The 25124-nt window shown below is 45.7% G+C and overlaps 1 protein-coding gene across 2 annotated transcripts in view; it reads left to right on the top strand.

Annotated features, from left to right (window-relative positions):
- The window catches only part of DTX3 (deltex E3 ubiquitin ligase 3), a 37119-nt gene extending 26723 nt beyond the window's left edge, over positions 1-10396 (top strand). For both annotated transcript variants that reach the window (XM_055003986.1, XM_055003985.1), the window contains 2 exons: positions 5722-5939; positions 8553-10396. In XM_055003986.1, coding sequence (XP_054859961.1) covers positions 5722-5939; positions 8553-8628 — 294 coding nt within the window. In that variant the 3' untranslated portion in view covers positions 8629-10396. The remainder of the gene's footprint in view (positions 1-5721; positions 5940-8552) is intronic.
- Positions 10397-25124: the final 14728 nt, after the last annotated feature.

Below are 25124 nucleotides of genomic sequence, written 5' to 3'. Positions count from 1 at the left end.
CTATCTCCCCCTTTCCCATAAGAGTGAAAAGCAGCCATTTATCTATTTGGGGGAAAGTAATGGGATGTATTCAAGAACACCACTTGGAAAGAGTCTAAACCTGTCCCTCCCACCACCACCAGTTTTGCCACTCTTCTTTGTTTCTCTCCCCTTCCTTCTCAAGTAATTCTCAAGTCCTAGTTGTGAGAGCTTAGAATAGCAGGTAAATTCAGGGCAAAGGAGAGTTTTAGGACTAGGAAGGGACTGTGAAATGCTGAAGGAGGAAATGTGGGTGGACTATAAGACACTTTTGTGCAGTACTCTTTTTTTTGTAAGACTGATGCATGGGTGTGTGGGTGGGTGGGTGGGTGGGTGGGTGCTTAGCCTGGTTGGATGTGGTCTTAACAGTGCCTGGTGCACCTTTATTGAGAAAGAATCAGGTTAGCTGAGTGCATGTTGAGGAAATAGTACATTTACCCTCCAGAAAACAAAAGATGATTATTTGCTCAGTTTATAGACTGCCTTTATGCAAACCGATTCAGAGTGAAAATAGGAGTTCGTGGCATGAAAGTCTATGGTGAAATAAAATGTAAAGACTAATGGATTTCATTCACTTCTGTGGATTAGAACCCTGTGGGTTAGAACCCATTAGAGCCAGTTTGGTGTAGTGGTTAAGAGCACGGGACTCTAAGTGGACCCACTCTTCCGCTTGAAGCCAGCTGGGTGACCTTGGGCTAGTCTCAGCTCTCTGGAGCTCTCTCAGTCCCACCCACCTCACAGGGTGTTTTGTTGTGGAGATAATAATGACATACTTTGTAAACCGCTTTGAGTGGGCATTAAGTTGTCCTGAAGGGCGGTATATAAATTGAATGTTGTTATTATTACTTCTTCAGATGCAATGAGTTTATCCTTCCTAGGCAGATCTTTTATGTCAGGGGGATATGGGGAAAAAATGGCAGGGTTCGTCCTTGAAAGTTTATCGTGGAATAAAACTGCTGTAAAAGCAGGAAGCTTGGAGCTCTTCAAAGCTGCGCAAGCCTCCTGGCTTTGCTTCAGCAGATCAACACAATTACATCCAAAATGGTTACGGATAAATTTAAAAGGGCCTGTCCGTTATTTAATTATCAACAATCAATTTATAGCAGCTGTTTCAAATTTTCGTGCAGTTATCAATGGAAACCAGGTTAAGAGCCATCTGGTAAAACCCTGAAACATGCCAGCGGAATTAAAATCCATTTCAGACCAGAGGCTAAAAGCCCAAAGACCGGCAGGAAGAAGCTTCAGAAACCTGGTGGAAGGTTGGAACTTGTTTCTGAAAAGAGACAACTGAACACGCCGTTTGGGCCTCCAAGGGGAGGGAATCCTAGAAAAGTGCCAGAGCTGTAGTCTCTATGGCCGATTCCAGACGGCCCTCTGCCTCCCGAAACGTTGCGCGTCGTCGCGCGTCGTCGCGCAGAAAACGCAAAATATCGCGTTTTCTCGCGCGAGTTTTGCGCAAAACTCGCGCGAGAAAACGCGATATTTCGCGTTTTCCGCGCGACGACGCGCGACGACGCGCAATGTTTCGGGAGGCAGAGGGCCGTCTGGAATCGGCCCTTGATGGGGCATCTGTCCAGCCTTTAGATCAGATTAGTTTGGCCTGGTGATCCTAGGTTCCCCGTGAGTAGAGAAGCAGGATTCTTGAGGGGAAGGGCTTGGAAGTTCCCCTGTGGTGACATCGCAAATAGATAAACAAAAAGGAAACTATTCGTGAAACAGCAATGGATTTTCTTGCGTAATGTTCTAAACAGAGTTGGCCAGGATGTAGAAAGCTATTTCTGGCATAGCCAAGGCTTATGTTAGCCTACTGGGACGTCAAGACTCTGAGGCATATTGCAAATTGCTTTTTGAAAGTTCCCTCTGGGAAACAGTTTGGAAACTAATGCGGCGTCGTAGACGGCTGTTCAGGAAAGACATGCCTGACGGCCCCATGGGCAAACAGATCTAATTGTGCTGGGGTGGGGTTTTTTGGATCTGGGCCACTGTTTCTCTTAACTTTACTGCTTTCCAAACTCGGAACCTTGCTTAGATTCAGTCCCTGGCCCACCTGTGAGCCCTGCCCCCCCCCAAAGTTCCAGCCTATAAAGTGACAAGAGATGATGCCGCTATAAAGTGGCAAGGGGTGATGTGCAGGGTAACTGTCAGCTAAACTCTTGAAAACCGGCACTTCACAATACAATAAAAGATCAAGTTAAAAAGTTCATATTTATATTACTTTAACTGGGGATTTCTGCAGTGTTGTTCAGTGAAAGATTTTGAGATGGAAAAATAAAAACAAGGGTCATGAACTAATCCAAGTCGAACACTTCTTCCTGCTATTTATTGTCAGAGGTTTAAGCAGAGATTCGAGTTTTCTTCTTTCCCCGTCATTAAAGTGGGTGGGCTGGATAGCCCAAGAGAGCCTGATCTCGTTGGATCTCAGAAGCGAAGAAGGGTCAGCCTTGGCTAGTAATTGGATGGGAGATCTCCAAAGAAGACCAAGGTTGCTATGCAGCAATGGCAAACTACCTCTGTCAGAGCTGAACTACAAGAGATGAATTACATGAGGACGCTCATGTGGTTGCAATGTTAGCCGGGAAGCTGAGTTTTAAAAGACAGATCGGAAGGCTCTGTCAATTTCCCTTCTCCACAGATCCAGCAAAGATCCCTCCTCAGAGGGTTTGTTTACTTCCTCTTTGCCTCCTAGAAGGGGAAGTGAAACTGACAGAGTCTTCCAGACTCCGCCTCCCAAAGGCTGTGTGAGTTTCACCTTCCCTTCTAGGAGGCAAAGAGGAAATAAGCAAACCCCCTGAGGAGGGATCTTTGCTGGCTCTGTAGAGAGAGGAAATTGTCAGAGCCTTCTGATCTGTCTTTTAAAACTCAGCTTCCCGGCTAACATTGCGACTACCTTCACGTGCACGTCTTCATGTAATTCGTCTCTTGTAGTTTAGCTCATAGTGAATTTCCATGGCAGAGTTGGGATTTGAACCTGGAGCTCCCAGATTCTAGTCCAACACTACACTATGCTGGCTGTTTAACTTGGTACAACCTAATGAGGATGCTAGGATTACCACTTCGAAGAAAACAGAGTTCCTGTCTTACATGATAGGGAGAAACTCCTTATTTTTCTCTTAAGAGCCAGTGTAGTGTAACAGAATGTTGACATAGGAGACCCAGGTTGAAATCCTTGCTCATCTCTGAAACCCATTGGGAGGTCTTTGACCAGTGGCTTTCTCTCATTCTGACCTTCACAGTGTTGTTATGAAGATAAAATGGGTAAAGGACCACGCATGACCTCCTGGAATGCTTTGAAAATGAGGGCCAAGCTACACATGACGAATGACACTTGAACAGCAAGTGTATTTCTCCCTGTTCACTTGCCCTCCACTCAATCCACTTGCCGTTCAAGTGTCATTCGTCATGTGTAGCTTGGCCCTGAGTGAGATACAAATGGAATGAATTCCATGGAATCTTTTTCATGCAGAGGAGCTGTGGCTCAGTGGTAAAGCGTGTGCTTGGAATGCAGAAGGTCCCCAGTTCAGTCCCCGGCATCTCCAATTAAATGGACCGAGGGTCTGATTCAATATAAGGCAGCCTCATGTATAACTGAGTATATCAAGAGGTTTTGTTTGTGTGCAAATATCAAAGTACATATTTGTTTGAACTTTACCTGATTGCTAAATAATGTGTTCCTGTGTTGAGGAAGTTATAGTTCATTACATTTGCATCCTGACTGTCCTTGAAAGAGCTCTGGAGGCAGAGAGGGACACCCACTTTATCTCTGTAAGAGTCTTGTAAGATAGTGACTGGCTCAAGGTCACCCAATGAGCTTAATGGATAGCCGGGATTTAGATGTGGACCAGGGAGGTTTGGATTTAACACCTTGTCTATTTTGCTACCATGGTAATCACCGGTGCATTTAAGCACCTTAGCCTGAAATGTTTTCAGTGCTGTGTGCACACACTGATGTGCGCATGGAGTATATGAAAGAACATAATTTAGCTTTGGAAGCAAGCGGCTGCTGTTGTTGCACGCCCCGTAAAAAACTCAAGCACTGGCTATTTTGCGTGCTTTCTTCCCATGGTTCAGCATTCTTAGAAATCTTACATTTCTGCCTCCTAAGAAACTTTATTTATTTATTTATATGTCATTTATGGTCCATCTTTCTCACTGAGGGCCAAGCTACAAGTGACGAATGACACTTGAACAGCAAGTGTATTTCTCCCTGTTCACTTGCCCTCCACTCAATCCACTTGCCATTCAAGTGTCATTTGTCACTTGTAGCTTGGCCCTGAGACTCAGGGCGGCTTACACAGTGTGAGAGTAGTACAGTCAGTATCAAGGACAATTTCATAAACAACATCGTAGGGTAAATAAACACAACTTTACAAACTTTAGCAAGAGTGGAAGAAATGCTAAAACTGAACATAAGCAATTCTAGCAATACAGAGTTGAAGAAATTCTGAAACAGGACATAAGCAATCCTAGGGCTGACATAGGAGCACATATTTAAGACAACAGGTAGTACATAAGGCAACATAGCGATGAAGTCTATGGTCCCTAACTCATTAGTGGAGCGACTGAGAGCCTCTCCCTACAATACAAAACCCTTTTTGAATAATTTGGTTTTGCATTGTTTGTGGAAAGCTAGGAGAGTGGGGGCTCTCCTGACCTCCTCAGGCAGGCTGTTCCACAAAGAAGGGGCCACCACAGAAAAAGACCATGTACGGGCTGCTGTTGATTTTGCCCATGTGCAGGGTGGAACCTGCATGAGACCCTGTTCAGATGAGCGAGGTTGCTGTGGAGGAACATAGGGAGGGAGGCGGTCCCATAGACATGCCAGGCCAAGAAGCAGGATGAGCCAAAGAGTGCTTGAGCATCTCCCCTTGGAGGTTTGAAGAACTTCATGCTACCCCGGGGTGTGCTGTCTTGAGTATCCTTTTTGATCCAACTGCCTTATAGGTTTATTTTCTAATCTGCCTTTCTCGCTGAGACTCAAAGCAGATTACAGGGTATAAAGCAGTGCAGTCAGGCAGCATAAAACAACCAATGAATAATGCAATAGGGTTAAGATTACAGAACAATGCGAACAAGGTATCTGAGGCAAGGTATACTATCAACAATACAGGAATTGGCTTACAAGGTATACGTCAGTACAGTAAAAGCGAGTGATAACTTGCGATAACCATTGCAGTTGACTACAGTCCTTTTCCATTATAAAGTTGCTCCCCTCGACTGTTAGATTTTGCTACCATTCTAATCTCTTGTTAAAAAAAACCCTCTTGAACATTGTGCATATTTTTGTATTGTTCTTCAACACATATACATACAAACATGAGACAGTTCTCATTTTACTTGTCGATATCTATTATCGATTTCTTTATGTCTTATATTCCATCTTGCTACATCTTTAATTGTGAGTTCTATTATGTCATAATACAGTTAATCTTAGTATCATATTTATGTTTACAGATTATAGTTATTTGTCATCCATTTGTAGAAGGGATCCCATGGTACAGAGATGTCTTCTTCCATTTGCCGTTTCATTAACAATGTTAATTTATACATTTCCACCGTCTCCATTACCTTTGTTATTAATTCTTCTTGCTGGGGGATTCTTGGTTGTTTCCAATAGGCTGCTAATAAGATTCGACATTTAAGTGCATATTATGTAGTTCGATGGTTGGTTCTTGTTGGAAACTCACACGGTCCCCCTCTTGGCAGGTGGAGCACCCCAATCCCGGAGTACGCTACCCTGGCACCACCCGCGTCGCTTACCTGCCCGACTGCCCCGAAGGCAACAAGGTGCTGGCGTTGTTCCGCAAGGCCTTTGACCAACGTCTCACCTTCACCATCGGCACCTCCATGACCACCGGCCGCGCCAACGTCATCACCTGGAATGATATCCACCACAAAACCAACTGCAGTGGCGGGCCCCAGCTGTACGGAACTGAATTGCAGTGGGACAGGGAGGGAAGGTTGGGGGCTGGGATGTTGCAGGCAGGGGCAGGAGTCTGGGGAATCTCAAAAGCAGGCATGCCTCAATAAAATGCCCATTGCAAGTATGTGCTTCCTCAATTCACCACCAAAATATAGAGCAAAGGGAGAGGTTTTTGAACCCTTCAATCGCCATTGAATTTTTCTATTCAGAACCAGCTCTCGCTTTCCAGCCCATGCCACAAGACTGCAGTGGGCATTTTGTAGTCAGGGCAAGGCACATGCTTGCTCTCCCTCTATTCAAGCCCTTAGGGCAGAGCCAAGGACCTGGGAAAATCAGAGCACTGGCATTAAGGGATCCTTAACGACAAAGTTTGTGGATTTCCTTGTCTTAAGAGCGAGCAATGGCCACACCTGGGTGCAAGCTGTCAACAGCTAGTCCAATTTTTTTTATTATTTATTATTTTGATTTATCAACCGCCCATCCTCAGGGGCTCTGGGCGGTGAACAACAGTTAAAATCCATAAAAACAAGAAAACAATAATTCTAAAATCAACATACAATAAACAATAATAAAATAAATTAACCAAATACATTAAGGTGCAATGGTGGGGAGAACCCCCCACCCCAAAGGCGGGAGGCCGACATGGCACCGCCCCCTTCAACCACCAAACACCTGGCAAAACAGCTCTGTCTTACAGGCCTGGCGGAATGATAATATGTCCCGCTGGGCCCGGGTCTCCATTGACAGAGCGTTCCACCAGGCTGGGGCCAGGACTGAAAAGGCCCTGGCCCTGGTTGAAGCGAGGCGGGCTTCCTTAGGGCCAGGCACCACCAGTAAACATTTATCCGCTGATCGAAGAGGTTTCCAGGGAACATACAATTTGCAGCACTGTATTAGGACGCTACGGGTGTAGTGCATAAATTAGTCTTTACTAAGTCCTGTTTTAAAGTTCTAGGGCAAATACATATTTGTGTATCTCATTTATTATATAACTGCCCTATTGATCAGGCTTGGATGAGCAGTTAAGGCCTCTTTTTGTCTGCATCTTGTGCAGGATATGTTAAAGAGTTGATTTTAGATCAAGCGGTGCTGAGTGGCACCTTATTTCAAAATGTACTTCTGGGAAGAAGGAAGAATGGCAGCCTCCATTGTAACCTTAAAAAACAGAAGTTGATCAAATATCTTTTTAGTGCCAAAGGGAAAGTGCAGAGTAGAGATGGGCATGAACTGGGAAAAATCCGAACCATGCGGTTCATGGTTCGTCGCGTTTCACGAACCACGAACTTGCCCCGGTTCATGAAAATGTCACTTCCAGGGCAGCAGAAGGTCTGCAGAAAGCTCCTCCCCCCGTTGCCTAGGAAACGGATTGATCGGCACCAGGCTGTCTGTGGTGATGAACTGAAAAAGGAACCAAACAAACCTGCCTGAAGTTCGTGGCGGTTCGTCAGAAATGGGCTCTGACGAACCGCCGGTTAGCGAACCAACCCGGTTCATGACAAATTTTGGTTCGTATTTCAGTTCATGCCCACTTTTATTGCAGAGCCCTTGAGGTTGAGAGCTATGGTAGTAGGCTGGGCAGTAAGGGCAGTAACTATATTAGCAAAACTGGAAATTGAGGGCCAAGCTACACATGACGAATGACACTTGAACAGCAAGTGTATTTCTCCCTGTTCACTTGCCCTCCACTCAATCCACTTGCCGTTCAAGTGTCATTCGTCATGTGTAGCTTGGCCCTGAGTTAGGTTAAGTTGCTGAATTGCCCTGACCTGGACAGCCCAGATTAGCTTGATTTCATTAGATCTCAGAAGCTAAGTAGGGTCGGCTCTGATTTGTACTTGGGTGGGAAACTACAATGAAAGTCCAGGTTGCAACTCAGGCAGGCAATGGCAAACCTCTGAATGTCTCTTGCCTTGAACAACTGACAGGGTCAGTTGCAACTTAATGGCACTTTGCACCACTACCAGTAGCTGAATTGAGTGGTAAAGCTTTTCCCCCAAGTTGTATACTTCAGGCTGTTGGTGGGGAGGGAGCATGCTGCATTGTAGATGGAACCTTCCTCCCTGACCCACTAGGTTTCTAACTGCAGGAGGTATCCAAGCACACTGTTCCCCATCTGTAGCCTGAAATGGAAAGACTTAACCAAACTGCCCTGAGGCTGAAGAAACCATCTTTTTGGCTCTTCTCTCAAGCCCCCCTGCTTTCTCTTTACACGCCCACAGAGTCGCTTAGTAACAGAGACCTTGTTCAAGAAGTAGGATATGACCGTCGTCTGGTTTGCTAAGACATTACATGATCCTGGTCCCCCTTTTTAGAAATACTTTTTGGAGTGCCTTCCGTATCAGTCTTGCCTGCTTTGGAATCTCAGTGCGTTTCAGAAATATTCCAAGGTGTACGTTCCATTCCTATGGGACCAGACCTGTTGTGGGCTCACTGATCCATGTACACCAACAGCATGATACACCCAGAACTTGTGTGTGCACATGTGAGGGGGAAATAAGCTGCTTTTCAGGGAATGCCGTCTGCCATTGTTGTTAAACTTCCAAGGAGCCCCGGGGTTCAAAATGGAGCTTCTTTGCTGGCTAAATCCACTAACGTTTATGATTTCTCTCCCCAGATTTGGCTATCCGGATCCTACGTATCTTGCTCGGGTGCAAGAAGAGCTGCGGGCCAAGGGCATCACCAATGACTGATCTTGTTCCTTGCTGCCCTGTGTCCGACAATGACACCTTCATTTCTGCCGGGTCCAGCCGTTCATGGTGGGAGCTGCGGCCATCCATTGAAGCCACGTGTCTCGTGGTTTGTTCTTGATCCTAGGGTGGGGTGGGTGAGTGGGCAGAGCCTGGGCACCCTGGCTGAGAACACATTTTGATTGCAACGGGTTGCTTGAGATAGGGGGCATGGAGGCAGATGGCGGAGGGGCACGTGCGCTTGGAAAGTTGTATGATTGACTGAAACCGGAGCCTTTTAGCAGAAGGCAGTGCTGGTATTCTGGACTGTACCACTTCAGCCAGTTTGCTTGGGGGAGTCCTCAGATTTGAAATTTTGAATTCTACCTTTAAAAAACAACAGGCCTCCCTAGGTGCAAGGACTTAGCATATCAGGCACAGAGGGCTTTTTGTGCTGTACTTGGTAGCTGGCGGGGAGGGGGGCATTAAAAAAGGTATCTTCCCCCACCTGCAGTCTGAAGTCATATAGTCCAATTTGCATGACTAGAGAGGCTCGTGGTCAGCTGGGAAGAGGTCAGGCTTTTTTAAAAAAACTGCACATAGAAATGTCTGGTTGTGGCTTTGTCAGAGGAACTGATGTGTGTGTGTGTGTGTGTGTGTGAAAGAGAAAGAACAGATTAAGGAAGTAGCATTTCTGTGTGTCTTTTTAATCTCTCATTCTCGTGGCAGTCCTTGGTGGAGAGGGCGGGTGGTAGATCAGCAATATTCCTGTTCTGCAGATGAGGGTGAAACTGTGGCTCACACCCAGGGCCAGTCCCTCCTGGCCTAACCCACCTTTCAGGGTTGTTGTGTATGCTGCCCTGAGATCTTTGGTGGAGCTTCTCCATTCTTACTGGCCCTGAAAACCCAGTCCTTTTCTTCCTGCTCATTCTCCCATTCCCTTATTCCAAACACCTTGGAAACTAGAATCGGAATAAAATTAAGCCAGCTGTATTTACAAAATTTCTTCAGTCTCTCACAGCTGTACAAAATAGGCTTCCCGTGATGAAAGACTTGTACTGCAGAAGGATTTGGTGTAAAGTTGGTGGGAGACGGGAAGTGGGATGGTAGAGTGGCTTTGAGCTGGCCGTATAGGGAGAAGTAGGAGAGTGCGTGTGTGTGTGTGAGAGAGAGTTGCATATAATTGTTTTTAAACCAGTGTAGCTAGCCTCTTAGCTCACTGCCCTCCCTGCCCCCTTGCTGCTCACTGGAATTGGCCAGGCATCTGGCGTCTTGCTCTCCACCCAGTGCTGTTCATCTATAGGATCAGCATCAAGCCTGACTTTGAACTTTCCAAGGACATTTGATGATACCCTTCGTGTCAGATAGGAGGACAGCGGCTTCTCAGCTCTGGGCACAGACGACATACCCGGCCATCTCTGGCAAGAGCGATTAACCACCTCGCCCCATGGACCATGCCTTGTGTACATATCTTCTGCTCTGGCATCTTGGCTCTCCTGTAATTATTCCAGCCAAGTCCTGTTTGGATAAAACCTGGAACTTAACCAGGCCTGCCTGAACTCTATGGCTGGTCTGGTCTGTATACTCTTGGACTCTGGCTGGTCTGTATACTCTTGGACTCTGGCACATACCTGTTGTTGAGTGTTTGGGGGGAGGGAAGGGTGGGGGGGGGTCTCTTGGCTAACTGTGAGCTATTGCCTCTGGCAGGGATGGATTATGACGTTCTGTCTATCTCGCAGTGGTGGGAGCTCCCCTTGGATGCACAGAACAGATAATGGGGCTTTGCTGTTTTAAAAAGAGTAACTGAAAATACCACTTGGTTTTCCTGACTTTTTTCCCATGGTGTGCATATAACCTACATTTGATGATTTTTTTTTTGGCTTATAAATTCACTGCATAAGAGGTAAAGGAGCACCTTAGAGGTCTTACATACCAGTTTTACATATCCGCCCACGCAAGTAACTCGCACGTTGATAGCTGCCTTCCAAACAACTGAAAACAGATTGTCTTCCGTTTACAAAGAGGGAAGAAAAGTGATTGCGTGGGTCTGGTTTTGTTTGAAGCAATCGAGAAGAGTCAGTCTTTAGAAATTTCACTCCATTCCTTCTTACCGGGCCGTTTTCTTTCTGCCTGGAAAGGTTGCCATTTTTTATTCTCTTTTTTGCACAGTAAGAGGGGCCTAGGCAGAGCTATTGTCGTATAATCGTGAGAAGAGCAAGAAAAGGAGAGGTGAGGCCTGAATTGGTGTGGACTGTATGTGGAGCTCCATGGTATATTGAGGGGAAGAAAGATGCACAGGGGAAACTGAGGGCCAAGCTACAAGTGACGAATGACACTTGAACGGCAAGTGTATTTCTCCCTGTTCACTTGCCCTCCACTCAATCCACTTGCCGTTCAAGTGTCATTCGTCACTTGTAGCTTGGCCCTGAGTTGGAGTGCTGAGATGTGTGTTTGGTCACTGACAACTCCAGAATTTTTAGCTCCTATAGAGAAAAGTGATCTCAGACTGCAGCCCTGTCTATTCTTGAAACCAAGCAGCATTTAAAACTTCAGGACTTAGTGCAATGTAAACATGAATTGGAAGGCGGCAGAAATATTTTGACATTACAGAACAGCATGCAGGGCTGATGGGGCAGTTGTGAGAAACAACTGCTACAGGAAAAGTTTCCAAAAATCTGGAGTTATGTAAGGTTGCTGCTTTTTTGGCATTTGAGATATATTGGGCACAAGGTATGCAAAAGAACAAAACCTGAACAACCCAGCTGGTCGGAAAGGGGGATAAACGGCTTTGCACGCAAATTTATTTGGTACAACTTGGGTCCTGGCCAACACAACCTTTTCATTTTATTTTTTAAAAACTTGCTTCTGGTTTAGATGCATTTTAGCATAGAGGCCGTGTATTCCGATGAGCCATCCATTTCTGGATTTCAACTCCACTGCCTCTGTGAGGAACTTAATTTAGCCAGCAAAAGTTTTGGCAGTTTCCATTGCTCCAACTCCATCACTGTGCCTCTCCGGATGCTTGACATACTGGCTGATTCCGCACACGTTGGATAATGCACTTTCAATGCACTTTATCAATTGTTTGAGGTGGATTTTTTGTTCCGCACTCAAAAAAATCCATTCCAAATGATCTATAAAGAGGATTGGAAGTGTATTATCCAACGTGTGCGGAATCACTCATAGTATGAATGCTTCTGGAATAGAGGGGAAATGTGTGATTTTTCAGGGCCAGTTAACAAGTCTGAGTGCTTGGAGAAGCCCAGAAACCAGTAAGAGGCACACCAAATGGACAGTTTTTGCTTTGTGAGAATCGAGTGAGAAAGCAAGAACCAAAAACCAGGTGTGCTGAGGGGTGGATGGACACCAAATGAAACTGAAAAAGCACACAACAAATGTTTACGATAGAAGTGACTGGAGGACTACAAATGAGGCCACCACAGAAAAGGCCGTCTTCTCTTGTAAAATGGGGCATATCCAGCAGGGCCTCAGGTAACAACCTTTACATTCATGAGAAATGGTCTTGGATACTTCAAGCCCAGTACATTTAGAGCCATAAGGGTGAGAAGAGCCATCAGGCTAACTGCCAGCTGCTGCTGGTGGGCTGTGAGATATGTTTGTATGCAGACGAGCCCTCCGTCAGACTTCTTGCATTTTCACCCATTGAAGTTTCTGTACAGTCTTCATGGGCAGGCACAGAGCAGCAGTCAAATCTGAATGTGGTTGAAGCATGAGTCAATGTAGCCGGATGTTAGCTTTTCTTTGAAAGGACACGGCTGTTCAACCAGCCCAAGTTGGTTAAAGGTGCTAAGAGACACAATACACTGCAATGACATCTAAAAGTAATCCCAAACTGAGAACTTGATAGTTGAAGGGCCATGCAATCCCACCCCAAACAGGCTGGTTCCTCCATTTCCCGTTTATCTGGTGTCAACACATCAATTTTTCTGGCTTAAGCAGAGTTTATTAGCCCTCGTCCAACCCATTACTATTTCTAGGTTCCTGTTCAGAAATTCCAATGTGTTTTTTAAACGGTTATGGAAATGTTGCAAAGGTGAAACGCTTCATTTGTAGCTAATGCAGGCATTAAGGTACTTAAGGTTGACGATAGCAAAGAGTCCAGTAGCACCTTTAAGACGAACCAGCTTTATTGTAGCATAATCTTTTGAGAGCCACAGCTCTCTTTGTCCGATCTGACGAAGAGAGCTGTGACTCGCGAAAGCTCATGCTACAATAAAGTTGGTTAGTCTTAAAGGTGCTACTGGACTCTTTGCTATTTTGCTACTGCAGACTAACACGGCTAACTCCTCTGGATTAAGGTTGACAAATGTTTCTAGTTCAATAAAGTAGGAGGTAGTGATTCTGTGCAATGCTTTTATTAATAAGATTAAGAGCCCAATGAAGGGGCAGAGAAAGGAAAAATTAAAAAGGAATAGAAAGAGAAAAAAGAAACGAAAATTAAAGAAAGGAGAAACAAAAATAATACATATTTTATTTTCCATTTTCCTCTACAACACCTATTATATCTTTACACACATCAGATACCTCTAAAAATTTTCAATAATGCCCCCCTTCTATTTATTTTTCACAAGTTTATCTTCATGTTTCTGTGCAATGCTTAATTACCTCCTCTTTCCCATGGTCAGCCACCTTGTTCTCTTTTAGTTGTGCTGATTGGAACAGGCCAGGCCGCTGCACACAGAGGAAGTGTGCGCAATGAACATACACATTGCGTGTAAATTAGCTTTAGCTCAGTATTTGAACTTCCATAGTACTAAAGGTTCCAGTTGTGACCAGCCCTGCTTAAGTTGCCTGGCATGTATTCAATTAACAGATGGTTCTATGTTGAGCTGCAAAGATAGGATGCGATGACGTACTGGAAAAATTAACACATGTACAAAGCTACCTTTGCATGGAGTCCGATCGTTGGCCTATCCAGGTCAGTATTTTCTATGCTGACAAGCAGAAGCTCTGCAGCGTTGCAAATAGAGGCTTTCATAACCAACAACCCCTTTTTGCTGCAGATGCCACAGGCTGGACCTGGGACCTGCTGGACATAAAGCAAGTGCTGTGCTGTGTCACAGCTTCTCCCCTTCATAATAAGCACATAAAGATGTCTTGGTTCTGAGTTAGACCATTAGTCCATCATGGTCAATATTTGAACTGGAAATATCAGAGTCTGAACCTGGGACCTTCTGCACATAAACAGATGCTCTACCCTGGGAGCAGAACTAGACGTGACAAATTACACGAGTCTGAGCGAGTGCCATGAATCGTGTCTGGTCCAACATGCCTGTTTCCCAAGACGGGCACGTGTCCTGCGGTCCTGGCCACGGCACGTGTCGAACGATCTTCAGCTAGACGTGTAGTTGTAGCAGCGTGTGTTCGTGGCCACCATCAACAAGTCGGCATTGCAGAGTGGCCGTTTTGGGTCTGCACCCGCTTCTGGCTTCCCCCTCGCTTGATTGTGTTATCAAAGTTACAGGTATTGCCCCAGAAATTGCCCCAAGTCATGCCATATGAGTGCGGTGGAGGGGAGAAGGGTATCTATTAGTTTCACATATCTCCTCTTCCTCTCTGGAAATATTTTCATGTTCATCAGATACAAGTTTTACCTAATTCCACAGAGGCCAGGCTGTTTGTGTTAATTGTGGTAGCTTTGACCGATGGACCGTCTAGCCTAGCGTTCTGCCTCTGGGAAGGCCCAAGTGGATAACAATAAAACAAAGCATTATAGAGATTATCAGTCCTCTCTGCAGATAGTGCCTCTGGCCCATGGAGGTTCTGTTCTCTACAGGAATAGCTAATAAAGCAGTCCTTTTGACTGTGCCTCCCCTTATCTGCTGTTTTTCTAGAAAGCCACTCGTGAGTTTCCAGCTAGTGAAGGCTAATCATTTGTTAGCATCTATTTTAAAAGACTGCTAACATGAATGGGAATTATCAGCTTTGTCTTTTGAATAACTTCACATTTATTGATGTCACATAAAGGATAGTGGTAACAAGGGTTGCCTAGCAACAAACAAGTCAGGCTCATAATGGGTACTAGAGATGCCTGCATTGGCCCCTGCTAGTTGACCAAGGCTTGTGTAGACACCAGCAGCTACTGAAAGATGGTTGTAGACGTGGGGCATGTCTCAACTGCTTTGCTTTTGCACCCTGATGCTATTGGAGAAGACAAGGTTAAAGGGAACTAAAACCTACCACACAAAAAAGAGGTAAATATTTTTCTACAGTATACAGGGTAGATTAATGAAATTATAAATGTTATCTGTTCTCTTCACAATACTAGAATTGGCATGCTTCCAGCAAGGCTGACTGGCAATGGGCTCTGGAGGAAAAAAGAACTTCTTTGAACAATGCATAATTAATTTAGGGAGCTTGTTCTTGGAATCTGATGGGAATAGATGGCTAATTTTTTATGATTGGTCAAACTCTTGGAGTACAGGTGTGCCGATGGTTATTGTCCCTGATGGTTAAAGGGACCTTCCATGCTTAATAACAGTATATCTTAATAGCAGATGTTGGGGGCAAACAGCAGGGATAACCAATGCCTTCTTTCCCTGCCCGTTAGAAGCGGGTAGATCTAATAAGGGCTGCCATTTTATCGTGCTTCAAAAAGATTACAAGGAGATGCAAAATGCTGTGGTACTGAAGGAACCTTTTAAAAAGGCTAACATGATAAGTGGGTGTGGAGCCTTTTACGTCCTGAGTTCCTCCTGTTTCTTGGACATCCAAGTTCTTGAAAAGATAGCGCCATTCGCCACCTCTGTTCCTTTTTGTCTGGCCGTAAGAGCTGCTTGCCATAAAGGCCTTTGTGAGGAAAGGCGAGCCTAAAAAAGCCTGTGACGGCAGGTGGCCTACCCACCGACTTCCGTCTACTGCTTCTGGCAAACTATAGATCTCTTGGCTTAGGTTTCCCCAGTGGAACAGCCTCTGTTTGGATTTGTAGGTTTTAGCCCTTGTCGGCCATGGAAGCTTTTAAACTCGGGGGCTTTCATTTTTTCCCCTGAAGGTATGTTTTCTCTGTGGCAGAATGGGAAAGTGACGTTGGGCTGTCATTGGTTAGAAAAACCCCATGAGCCCAGGCTAATGTAGGAGGGTTGCCGTTTAACACATTTTAAACTATGCTTGAGTTTCAAGAGGATTTCCTTGTGTGTGGTAGTCTGTAACTACCGGTACTAAAAGCTGGGTGATGTGTAGGATGTGTGCGTATAAAATCTCATCAAGTCGCAACAAACTTACGGCAACTCTTGGGGTATTAAGGTAAGAGCTATTCAGAGGCAGTTATCAGTGCCTGCCTCTGAGTAGCAACCCTGGGCTTCCTTGGCAGTCTCCAATCCACGTACTAACCAGGGCCAACCCTGCTTAGCTTCTGACATCTGACAGGCCTGAGACATCAAGGTCAGAGCGGGGCAGGGGGGGGGGGCGTTCTGAATAAATCAGCTATGACACTTTTCCACCAGGAGGTGGAACCATTGAGTCACATAGTCCCTGTCTTGTGCATTAACTTGGAGCGTTGACTCTTTCCAGTTCCACTCCCCCACCTCTCAAAAGTGGAAGCAGTAACATGTGGGTGGGGATTTGCAGCAGTGAGCATTGCTCACATCACATCCCAAGGACTGAGAAACTGGAGCACATGGTAAAAATTAAAACCAGCCCTCTCTCCAGACAGCTTCTAAAGCTGTGATGAGAACGGGGTGTCCAGCCAGCCAGTTCTGTGTTTTTGTAGGACAGTCTATCCACAAATACAGTCACTGTTGCTTAAGTTAAAAAGCCAAAAAACAGTCATTCTGAACCCATCCTCTTTCTTTTTCATAGTGCCCATAGACCTTGGTTGCTGGTGGCCACCCTTTTCTCCCACTTCCCGCTCTTCTGCTCACCCTTGCTAACGGTGTGTCTGGTCAGGCTGCTTATTTTTAACATTTGGATGCATCTATTTTTATTTCTGCTTCCCTTTACACCAGGGCCTTTGGGCAGTGCTGATCCGGAGCTGCACATTGCAAAGCCAGTGGTGTGGGGCATAAGTGGGCATCCAGACTGCTTTGCCTCCTGCCTTTAGGGTCTCCCTGGAATTTCCTTGGGAAAGGAATGCTCCCATTCCCCTCCGTGGCTGGGTTAGCCTCTTCCTTTCCTTTGGGCAGTGTGTGTGTATGTGTGTGGGGGGGATCATTGTTCCCTGTGTTTTCCCCATATTTGGCAATTTCTGTTCTGGAGAACAACGCAGGTTGGCGCTGAAATCTGGCACTGTCCTAAGCTCTGTGTACAGGTCAGGGCTGTGAAAGCTACTCTTCCCAATCTTTGTGTGATGACGCTTAGATGGAGAGACACAAGGAATCTATGGGCCAAGCTACAAGTGACGAATGACACTTGAACGGCAAGTGGATCAAGTGGAGGGCAAATGAACAGGGAGAAATACACTTGCTGTTCAAGTCATGTGTAGCTTGGCCCTACAATGCGCCTTTTTCAGGGGGTCCCCGTTTGGCTTGTGCTCCCCTTTGCACATGATCTTGGCAGATGCAATTACAAATCCTCTGTCGTTTCTCTCCACTATAGGCTACTGCTAAAGAATTTCTTCATTTGCCTTTCTGGTGCTGGTCAAGCTACTGCTACTCAGGGCCAAGCTACACATGACGAATGACACTTGAACGGCAAGTGGATTGAGTGGAGGGCAAGTGAACAGGGAGAAATACACTTGCCGTTCAAGTGTCATTCGTCATGTGTAGCTTGGCCCTCAGTTATCTTGGATTGTGGCCTCTGTTTCAGTAGAGGACAAAAACGGGTTCTCTGAGCTCTGGGGAGTCTTGAAATGCAGCAAGTCAGGCAATCACAGTTCACACAGTGTGTGACATTTAACCACAACGTGAGTCTCTGTTAAGCTGGGGCTCCGTTCCACAGAGAACTTGCAGAGTGTAGTCTTTCAGTGACATTTAGCTCGTAACCTGGCCTCCTATTTAGACATTGCAGACTTAATTATGCTGGTCCATGCTGCAGTAAACTCCAGACTGGACTATGTAATATGCTTTACGTGGGGATCTGCTTGCTTGCTTCGATGGAGAGATTCTTGTCTGGGATCAGCTGCTTGGAAGGCAAAATACCAGTGCTCTGCCATCAACTGCTCTGGTTGCCTCTCTGCTCCTGGGTCCAATGCAAAGTACTGGTTGCCACTTTTAAAGGCTATCGTACCTCTTGAACCTGCCCCCCCCCATACTTGAAGCACAACGCTGACCAGTTACATAGAAAATCATAGGGTAGGAAGGCACCTCTAGGGTCATCTAGTCCAACCCCCTGCACAATGCAGTAAATGCAGAGTTACCTCCCCCCTGCCCCCCCCACACCCAGTGACCCTTTCTCCATGCCCAGAAGATGGCAAAATACCTCAGTTTGGTGTAGTGGTTAAGAGCAGCAGGACTCTAATCTGGAGAGCTGGGTTTGATTCCCCACTCCTCCACTTTGAAGCAAGCTGGGTGACCTTGGGTCAGTCACAGCTCTCTCAGAGCTCTCCAGAGCTCTTGAATATGCTTAGAGTAAGAGATATAATACATATATGATTTAGAAGAATTTAATGGAAAATAAGTTAAGTAATAAGATAGGTTAAGGGTTGGAAAGCTGTTGGAAGTCTACAAGGAGCGGGGAGGGAAAGGGTGGAGGTTGAAATAAATTAGGTATGATGGGGAGTGTATGTAATAACTATGTACTCACCAATAAAATTTTTTTTAAAAAAGAGCTCTCTCAGCCCCACCCACCTCACAGGGTGTTTTGTTGTGGGGATAATAATAGCATACTTTGTAAACCGCTCTGAGTGGGTGTTAAGTCATCCTGAAGGGTGGTATATAAATTGAATGTTATCGTTATCGTTATCGTTATCGTTATCGTTATCGTTATCGTTATCGTTATCGTTATCGTTATCGTTATCGTTATCGTTATCGTTATCGTTATGGCAAAACACCTCCAGGCTCCCTAGCCAACTGGCCTGTGAAAAATTGCTACCTGACCCCAAGGTGGCATTACCCTGGGTGTGTAAGAAGGGGCCACGAGAACTAAGCACTGATGTGACCCTTCCTGCCCTCCCCCTCATGACCTGCCCAGGTTCGCAGAATCAGCACTGCTGTCAGATGGCCATCTAGCCTCTGCTTAAAAACCTCCAAAGAAGGAGAGCCCGCCACCTCCCAAGGAAGCTGTTCCACTGGAGGACCGCTCTGACTGTCGGGAAGCTCTTGCCACAGATAGCCCACATGCCACAGACAGCCCTTTCCTAATCATACTCTCACCTTGGATTTTCTGTTTGGCATTGGGTAGGTCAAGGGTTTTCTTTGTGAGCAGGCTCCCTCCTATGGAGTGGCCTGCCAGAGGACATTGGGCACCTTCTCTGGCTGCATTCAGGGAAGGGTGTTTGACTGTTTTGTTCCAGGTGGCATTTGGTGGAGGGTAAACTGCTTTGACGGCGCTTAAACTGTTCACCTTAACTTTTAACTGTATGTTTTAATTGTGTATTGGTTTTAACTTGTTGCTGGATGCTTGCCGTGGTTGTGACCTTTCAGCATTTGCTATTTAGGTGCCCTGCGACTGCGGAGATAAAGCAGGGTATAAATATTCGTAATTTAATGCAGCCTTTCCTAAGGAACTCTGTAATGGGATCTAGCAAAGGGCCAACAAGATACCTTTGAATGACCTCTTTTAACCTGCAGCCACGTAGCGGCCATTTTAAAACTTTGTGGGGGCCTGATTCAGCTCGGGACTGTAACTGTTTTGATATGGGAAAACAGCATGGTGGGAGGCATTGCGGTCCCAAGATGAATTGGTTCCCCACAGACTCTTAAAACAATGCTCTACACTGCTGCTCATTTAATATATGGTATAGTTTGAACCAAAATATTCTAGCTCTGAGATAAGGTGAAAACCCATTTGGCTAACAAGTGAGTCTTAAACGGTTACACAGATTCTTCGTTTATTGACAACTGTTAGCTAAGACATACGTGAATCCTCCATGTCCAGAAGCAGTATACCTCAAAGTACTAGATGCGAGGCTTCAACAACAAGGAAAGACCATCACTGTTCTGTTCACAGCTTCCCAGAGGTGCATGCCTGAACGCTGTCAAAAGCCGTGCGCTGGCTTACATAGACTTTAGTGGCGCCATGCTGTTATCAGCTTTTCAGAGCAATGCTATATAATTTTATCAGGGCGAATGTTTAATGCAACTGACATCCAAATGAGTCCACTTAAGCTTTTAATGGTCTGCGGCTACAATAAGGGAGGAAAGGGAGTTGGGAAGCCCTTAACGTTATTCCACTGCGTGGTCTAAATGGGGCTAACTGCACAGTTCATTTCCCCCAGGAAGACCCCCAGGTCGCGTGGAAAGGCATGTCCTAAAGTTCCACGTTTCCCAGACTTACACTGTATTCAGATGGCAACCACATATGTGCAGAGAGAAAGGACTCAGGGCCAAGCTACACATGACGAATGACACTTGAACGGCAAGTGGATTGAGTGGAGGGCAAGTGAACAGGGAGAAATACACTTGCTGTTCAAGTGTCATTCGTCATGTGTAGCTTGGCCCTTAGACCTTCTACCTGCTCTTTCTTCCTGATCTGATACTGCCTGGCAGTGGAAGGACAGCACTGTCGACCCAATGTGGAAACAGAATATGTAGCGTATCAGTACATGTGCAACCCTCCCTACACAGGACAAACAGCCCCTTCTCCAGAGCGGTTTCTGGTCAGGAAAACGGCAGGCTAGAAATTTAAGTCACCCCATCTGCATGCTGCAATCGTGATGGCTAGATGGCCATCTGAGAGCGATGCTGATTTTGTGAACCTATAACAAACAAGGAGGGCCTTGAGTAGAATTAACAAGGAAAGATTACAAGACCATCTAACACAATCACCACTTCAAAAGTATTTTATCATATCAATTGGCATTCAATTGATTGTAGTTTCTATTTTAATGCATATATTATTTTATACAGTCCTCTTCTCATAGACCCATAAAGTGCAGGTGTGATGCAAAGATGTAAACAGTGTCCACAACCAATACTATTCAGTACAACTTCACAATATACAGTTTGTTGGTCATATGGTTGGGGATTCAAGATAGGTCCAGTAGCATGCAGATGAAAACAACCATCTGACAAGATGACCAGTTGGGGTCCCATTTCCAGAGTCTTTTTCAAAGATGCACGCAGCCTTCTCTTGGAGCAGCACCCAGCATTATGTTATTGGTGAATTGAATGGAAGTCTATATATATTGAAAATCACGCTGAACTATCTTCCATCTTTGTACACGGCTCTCCAGCTCGAAGGTCGGTATTGTTGTCTTTGACTGGTGTTGACTTTCCAGGGTCTGCTGTGCTAAAGAAGTCTTTCCCGCCACTTACTACTTGGTCCTTTTAATTGGAGATGTTGGGGCTTGAACCTGGGAAACTTCTGCATGCAAAGCAGACGCTCTACCTTTGAGCCACACGACTCTTCCACTATGAACTTTAGTGTCTAACCTGAGATTTAAACTTGTTCTCCATGCTCATCAGGTAAGAGGAGAATTTTAAGTGCAGATGACTGGGGAAGGCAATGGCAAACCACCCCATAAAAAGTCTGCCAAGAAAACATCGTGATGCAATATCCCCCCATGGGTTAGTAATGACTCGGTGCTTGCACAGGGGACTATCTTTACCTTTTTTTACCCCATATACATGATTAGGCATATACAGAACAGTCTAGCGGGCATTAGCGACTGTGACATGAGATCCACCTATATTCATTGAGAACAGCGAATGAGCATCTTTAAGCCTTAGAAAGAGAAAGATGTCTGAATGTACACATCTGTTTGTTTAGTGAAGATGCTACACAGCTGAGCTCTTAGCCTCTGAAGAAGCTGGACTCGGTCTGTCCTTCATGCTTAGCACTGGAAGCCAAGGACAGAGGCCTTCTCCTTTTGAGGCACGTCCAGGCAGCTGTCTGAGCGGCAGCACCTGTCCTTGCTACTGTCTGGCCCGTTGTATCTCCAGCTGCCTGGAGAGTCCCCTGAGCTTAAATAAGCAAGGAAAAGAGAAAAGTTAAACCAGGTTTTCCACTCAACAGCAAACCTATGACCTAGTTCATTTCTGAAGAAGGGTGTATTATAGTTGTTACAAGGCCAGGTTAGGTCTGAGAAGATACGGGCCTGTGTTACTGCAGCAACATGATAGGTAGGCTTCCATCTTGTTCCAGATATCTATAGACGTTCAGTATTCTGCAGTGTTTTGAAAATATTTTTTTTCCAACATCAAGGCCTGAGAATGCTACTTCTGTAACGCAGCCGACTGCGGTATCAAGGCTATCCTTACTGAACGTTTCTGCCTTATGATCTCAGAGTTTTGCAGAAGTGTTGTAAATTGGCGGAAAGAATATATTTCCAAACCACTGCTTATGAAGTATTTCACCCGTCGTTCTGAAGGGAGAAATTTTAATATGAATTTTTTCCTACTAATTTTTCCATCCCCCCCACCCTTTGGACTTCACATCTTTGTTCCACACACACACACACACACACACACACACACACATTCATCTTTCTTGAGGAAATCACAATTATACTCTCAAGGAAATATGCGTCAGTACAGGGCAAGACTCTCCTATACCCAATCCTTTTCCACCTCAATTTCTTTATTTAGTTTATGCCCAGTCTTTCTCCCCAATGAGGATTCCAAGCAGTCGACATGGGTCTTGCCTCCATACTATCCTCACAACAACCCTGCGAGGTGGGCTATGCTGAGTTTGTGTGACTGCCCAAGGATTTGAACCCATGTCTCCTAGATCCTAGTCTGATATTTGAAACTGCTACGGAGAACCTAACGTTTCACAATTCTCAAGAGAGGCAGTTTGGTGTAGTGTTTAAGAGTGGCGGGACTCTAATTTGGAGAGCTGGGTTTGATTCCCCACTCCTCTGCTTGTTGGGTGACCTTGGGTCAGTCACAGCTCCCTCAGAGCTCTCTCAGCACCACGCACCTCACAGAGTGATTCTCGTGAGGATAATAATAACACACTTTGTAAACCGCTTTGAGTGGGTGTTAAGTTGTCCTAAAGGGCTGTATATAAATTTAATGTTATTGTTATTATTCTTATTACTAGTTTCCACACACTAATATCTTGACTTGAAATGTCTCCTTAACCTGAGCAATTTACCTCAGGGCCTAACTACATATGTCAAAAATTTATATATAACAAAATCCAGAATCCTAGCCCTGTTTACTAGTCTGGGAATTCCTCCCACAGCATGTCTGGTCATCCATTGGGGCCACGAGGACTTCGTAACGTAGCGTTTGGCCCGGTCATTGGAGAAAGCATACAGGCGCCATAGAGGAACTCTGAATGTTTCCTTCCACAGGGCAAATAGCAGCTCCTGGTTCTTAAAAGCTTATGCTACAATAAAGTGGGTTAGTCTTAAAGATGCTACTGGACTCTTTATCAAGGTGAAACTGGAATCAGATTCTGCCATCCCCTCAGTCCAAACTGAATACCAGACAGGCGCTATATCGCCCTTCAGTTCAGCGCTGCAAAGGCCCTTACCCACACTGCCTGCAGCCACTTCCTGACTTGGCGGCCGAGCAAGACTGGCTGCTTTCCTGCAGTGATCCGGTTTCTTTTTCCGGCATTCCTTCTCCTCTTGCTGCAGGAGCGGCGACTGCGGCTGGTTCCTTGGAACAAATCGCTTGCGGGAGGGAGCGATGGTGAGGGGCACATGTGTTTGAATACAGCCACCGCTGGAGGAAAACCAAACGCTGGAGCCTGGGTTTTGTTTTGCACCATGGCAGCAAGTGGGCCAGGCAGAGGCCAAAGTAGGGCTGGTGGACTGATGTGACCTCCTGGTGCAGAGGCTGCGTGCCCCCAAGAACGCAAAGAGGAAAAGTCCTTGAAAGTCTCTCTTTTAAAATAGTAGAGAGTCCAGTAGTGTCTTTAAGACTACCTAACTTTATTGTAGCATACGCTTTCGAGAACCACAGCTCTCTTCGTCAGATGCATCTGACGAAGAGAGCTGTGGTTCTCGAAAGCGTATGCTACAATAAAGTGGGTTAGTCTTAAAGGGGCTACTGGACTCTTTACTATTTTGCAACTACAGACTAACACGGCTGACTCCTCTGGATCTCTTTTAAAAAGTGCATCCGCTTGAACTTGGAAAGCGCCAAACCAGTCCTGTTCGCTGACTGGGCAAGCCTCATCACGTTGAGTTGCTAACTCTGGGCTGGGAATTCCTGGAGATTTGGGGGTAGAGAGCGGCCAGCCTCCAAGTGGTAGCTGGAGATCACCCACAACTGCAACTGATCTCTATGCCAGTGATCAACTCTTCCGGAGAAAATGGCTGCTTTGGAGGGGGAATCTATGGCATTATACCCCACTGAGGCCCAAACCCTGCTCCAGTCCTCAAATCTCCAGGAATTTCCCAACCTGGACCTTGCAGCCCCACTGGCGAGGGTGGAGTTTGGGGAGGGGAGGAACCTCAGCTCAGTGGAGTATAATGCCATAGAGTCCACCCTCCAAAGCAGCCATTTTCTCCAGGGGAACTGACCCCTGTGGCCTGGAGAACAGTTTCTTTAGATCTCCAGCCACCACCTGGAGGTTGGGAATTCTACTCCTCGGGCTCTATACAGACTATAACCCTCCCCCCTCCAAAGATGTGGCTGCCTCGTGCCCACTATTGTTAACTAAGCAGTGGGTACTTGTTGATTCTTTCTTTGTTAGATTTTTTTAAAAATCTTGACCTTTCCCCCAGGAGCAACTCGTTTCTTTCTGTGCATGTTATCTTTACAACAATCCTGTGCGCTGAGGTTAACAAAAAGTAAGGGTGATTGGCTTCCTGTCACCTAGATTGGAGAATTTCATCATCGAGGGAAAATTTGAACCTGGGTCTCTTTGATTTTAGTTAAATTGGTTGGTTCAAGCAGGCCAGGGCTCACTCAGTTTGAATTAGAGCTCCTCCTTGGCCTGGATTGAGTTGCCAGCTCTGTGGCACACAGTCCACCTTCCAAAGCAGCCATTTTCTCCGGGGGAACTGATCTCTTTGTTGCCTGGAGGTTAGTTGTAATTCCAGGAGATCTCCAGCCACCACCAGGAGGTTGGCAATCCCACTTGAAAGCACTAGTCTCAATCCTGAAATGTGAACCGATAAAAACAGAGCAGTTGCGCAGTGCTTTTCTGTCACAGCAAACAATTCCGTGCTTACCTATCTGAAGGTGGGAGGGATGGACTTCTAGTTAAAGGCCATCCTGTCAGATGTGCGATGGCTAACTGTGAAAAGTGCTTCACACATCCACACCACCCCTGCTGGAATATTTTTTCTTGCACCTCAGGTCTCCCTGAGGTATATGTCATATTCTCCAACCCACATTCAGCTAATCTGGTGTTTCAGAGGCAATAATCTTCTCTCTTTCAACCTGACTCCGTAGGGACGTCGGTCACTCTGTTCCTTTTGCAAGGACAACAGCTCCCCTTATTAAATTCCTCACAACCTGAACACTGTTATCAACTTGCTCTGGAGAATTTTAAAGAGTCCC

The sequence above is a fragment of the Eublepharis macularius genome, chromosome 19, assembly GCF_028583425.1.
Source record: "Eublepharis macularius isolate TG4126 chromosome 19, MPM_Emac_v1.0, whole genome shotgun sequence".
NCBI classification, from domain to species: Eukaryota; Metazoa; Chordata; class Lepidosauria; order Squamata; family Eublepharidae; genus Eublepharis; species Eublepharis macularius.
The sequence above is the reverse complement of the archived record's forward strand: the minus strand, read 5'-3'. Positions and strand labels throughout refer to the sequence as shown.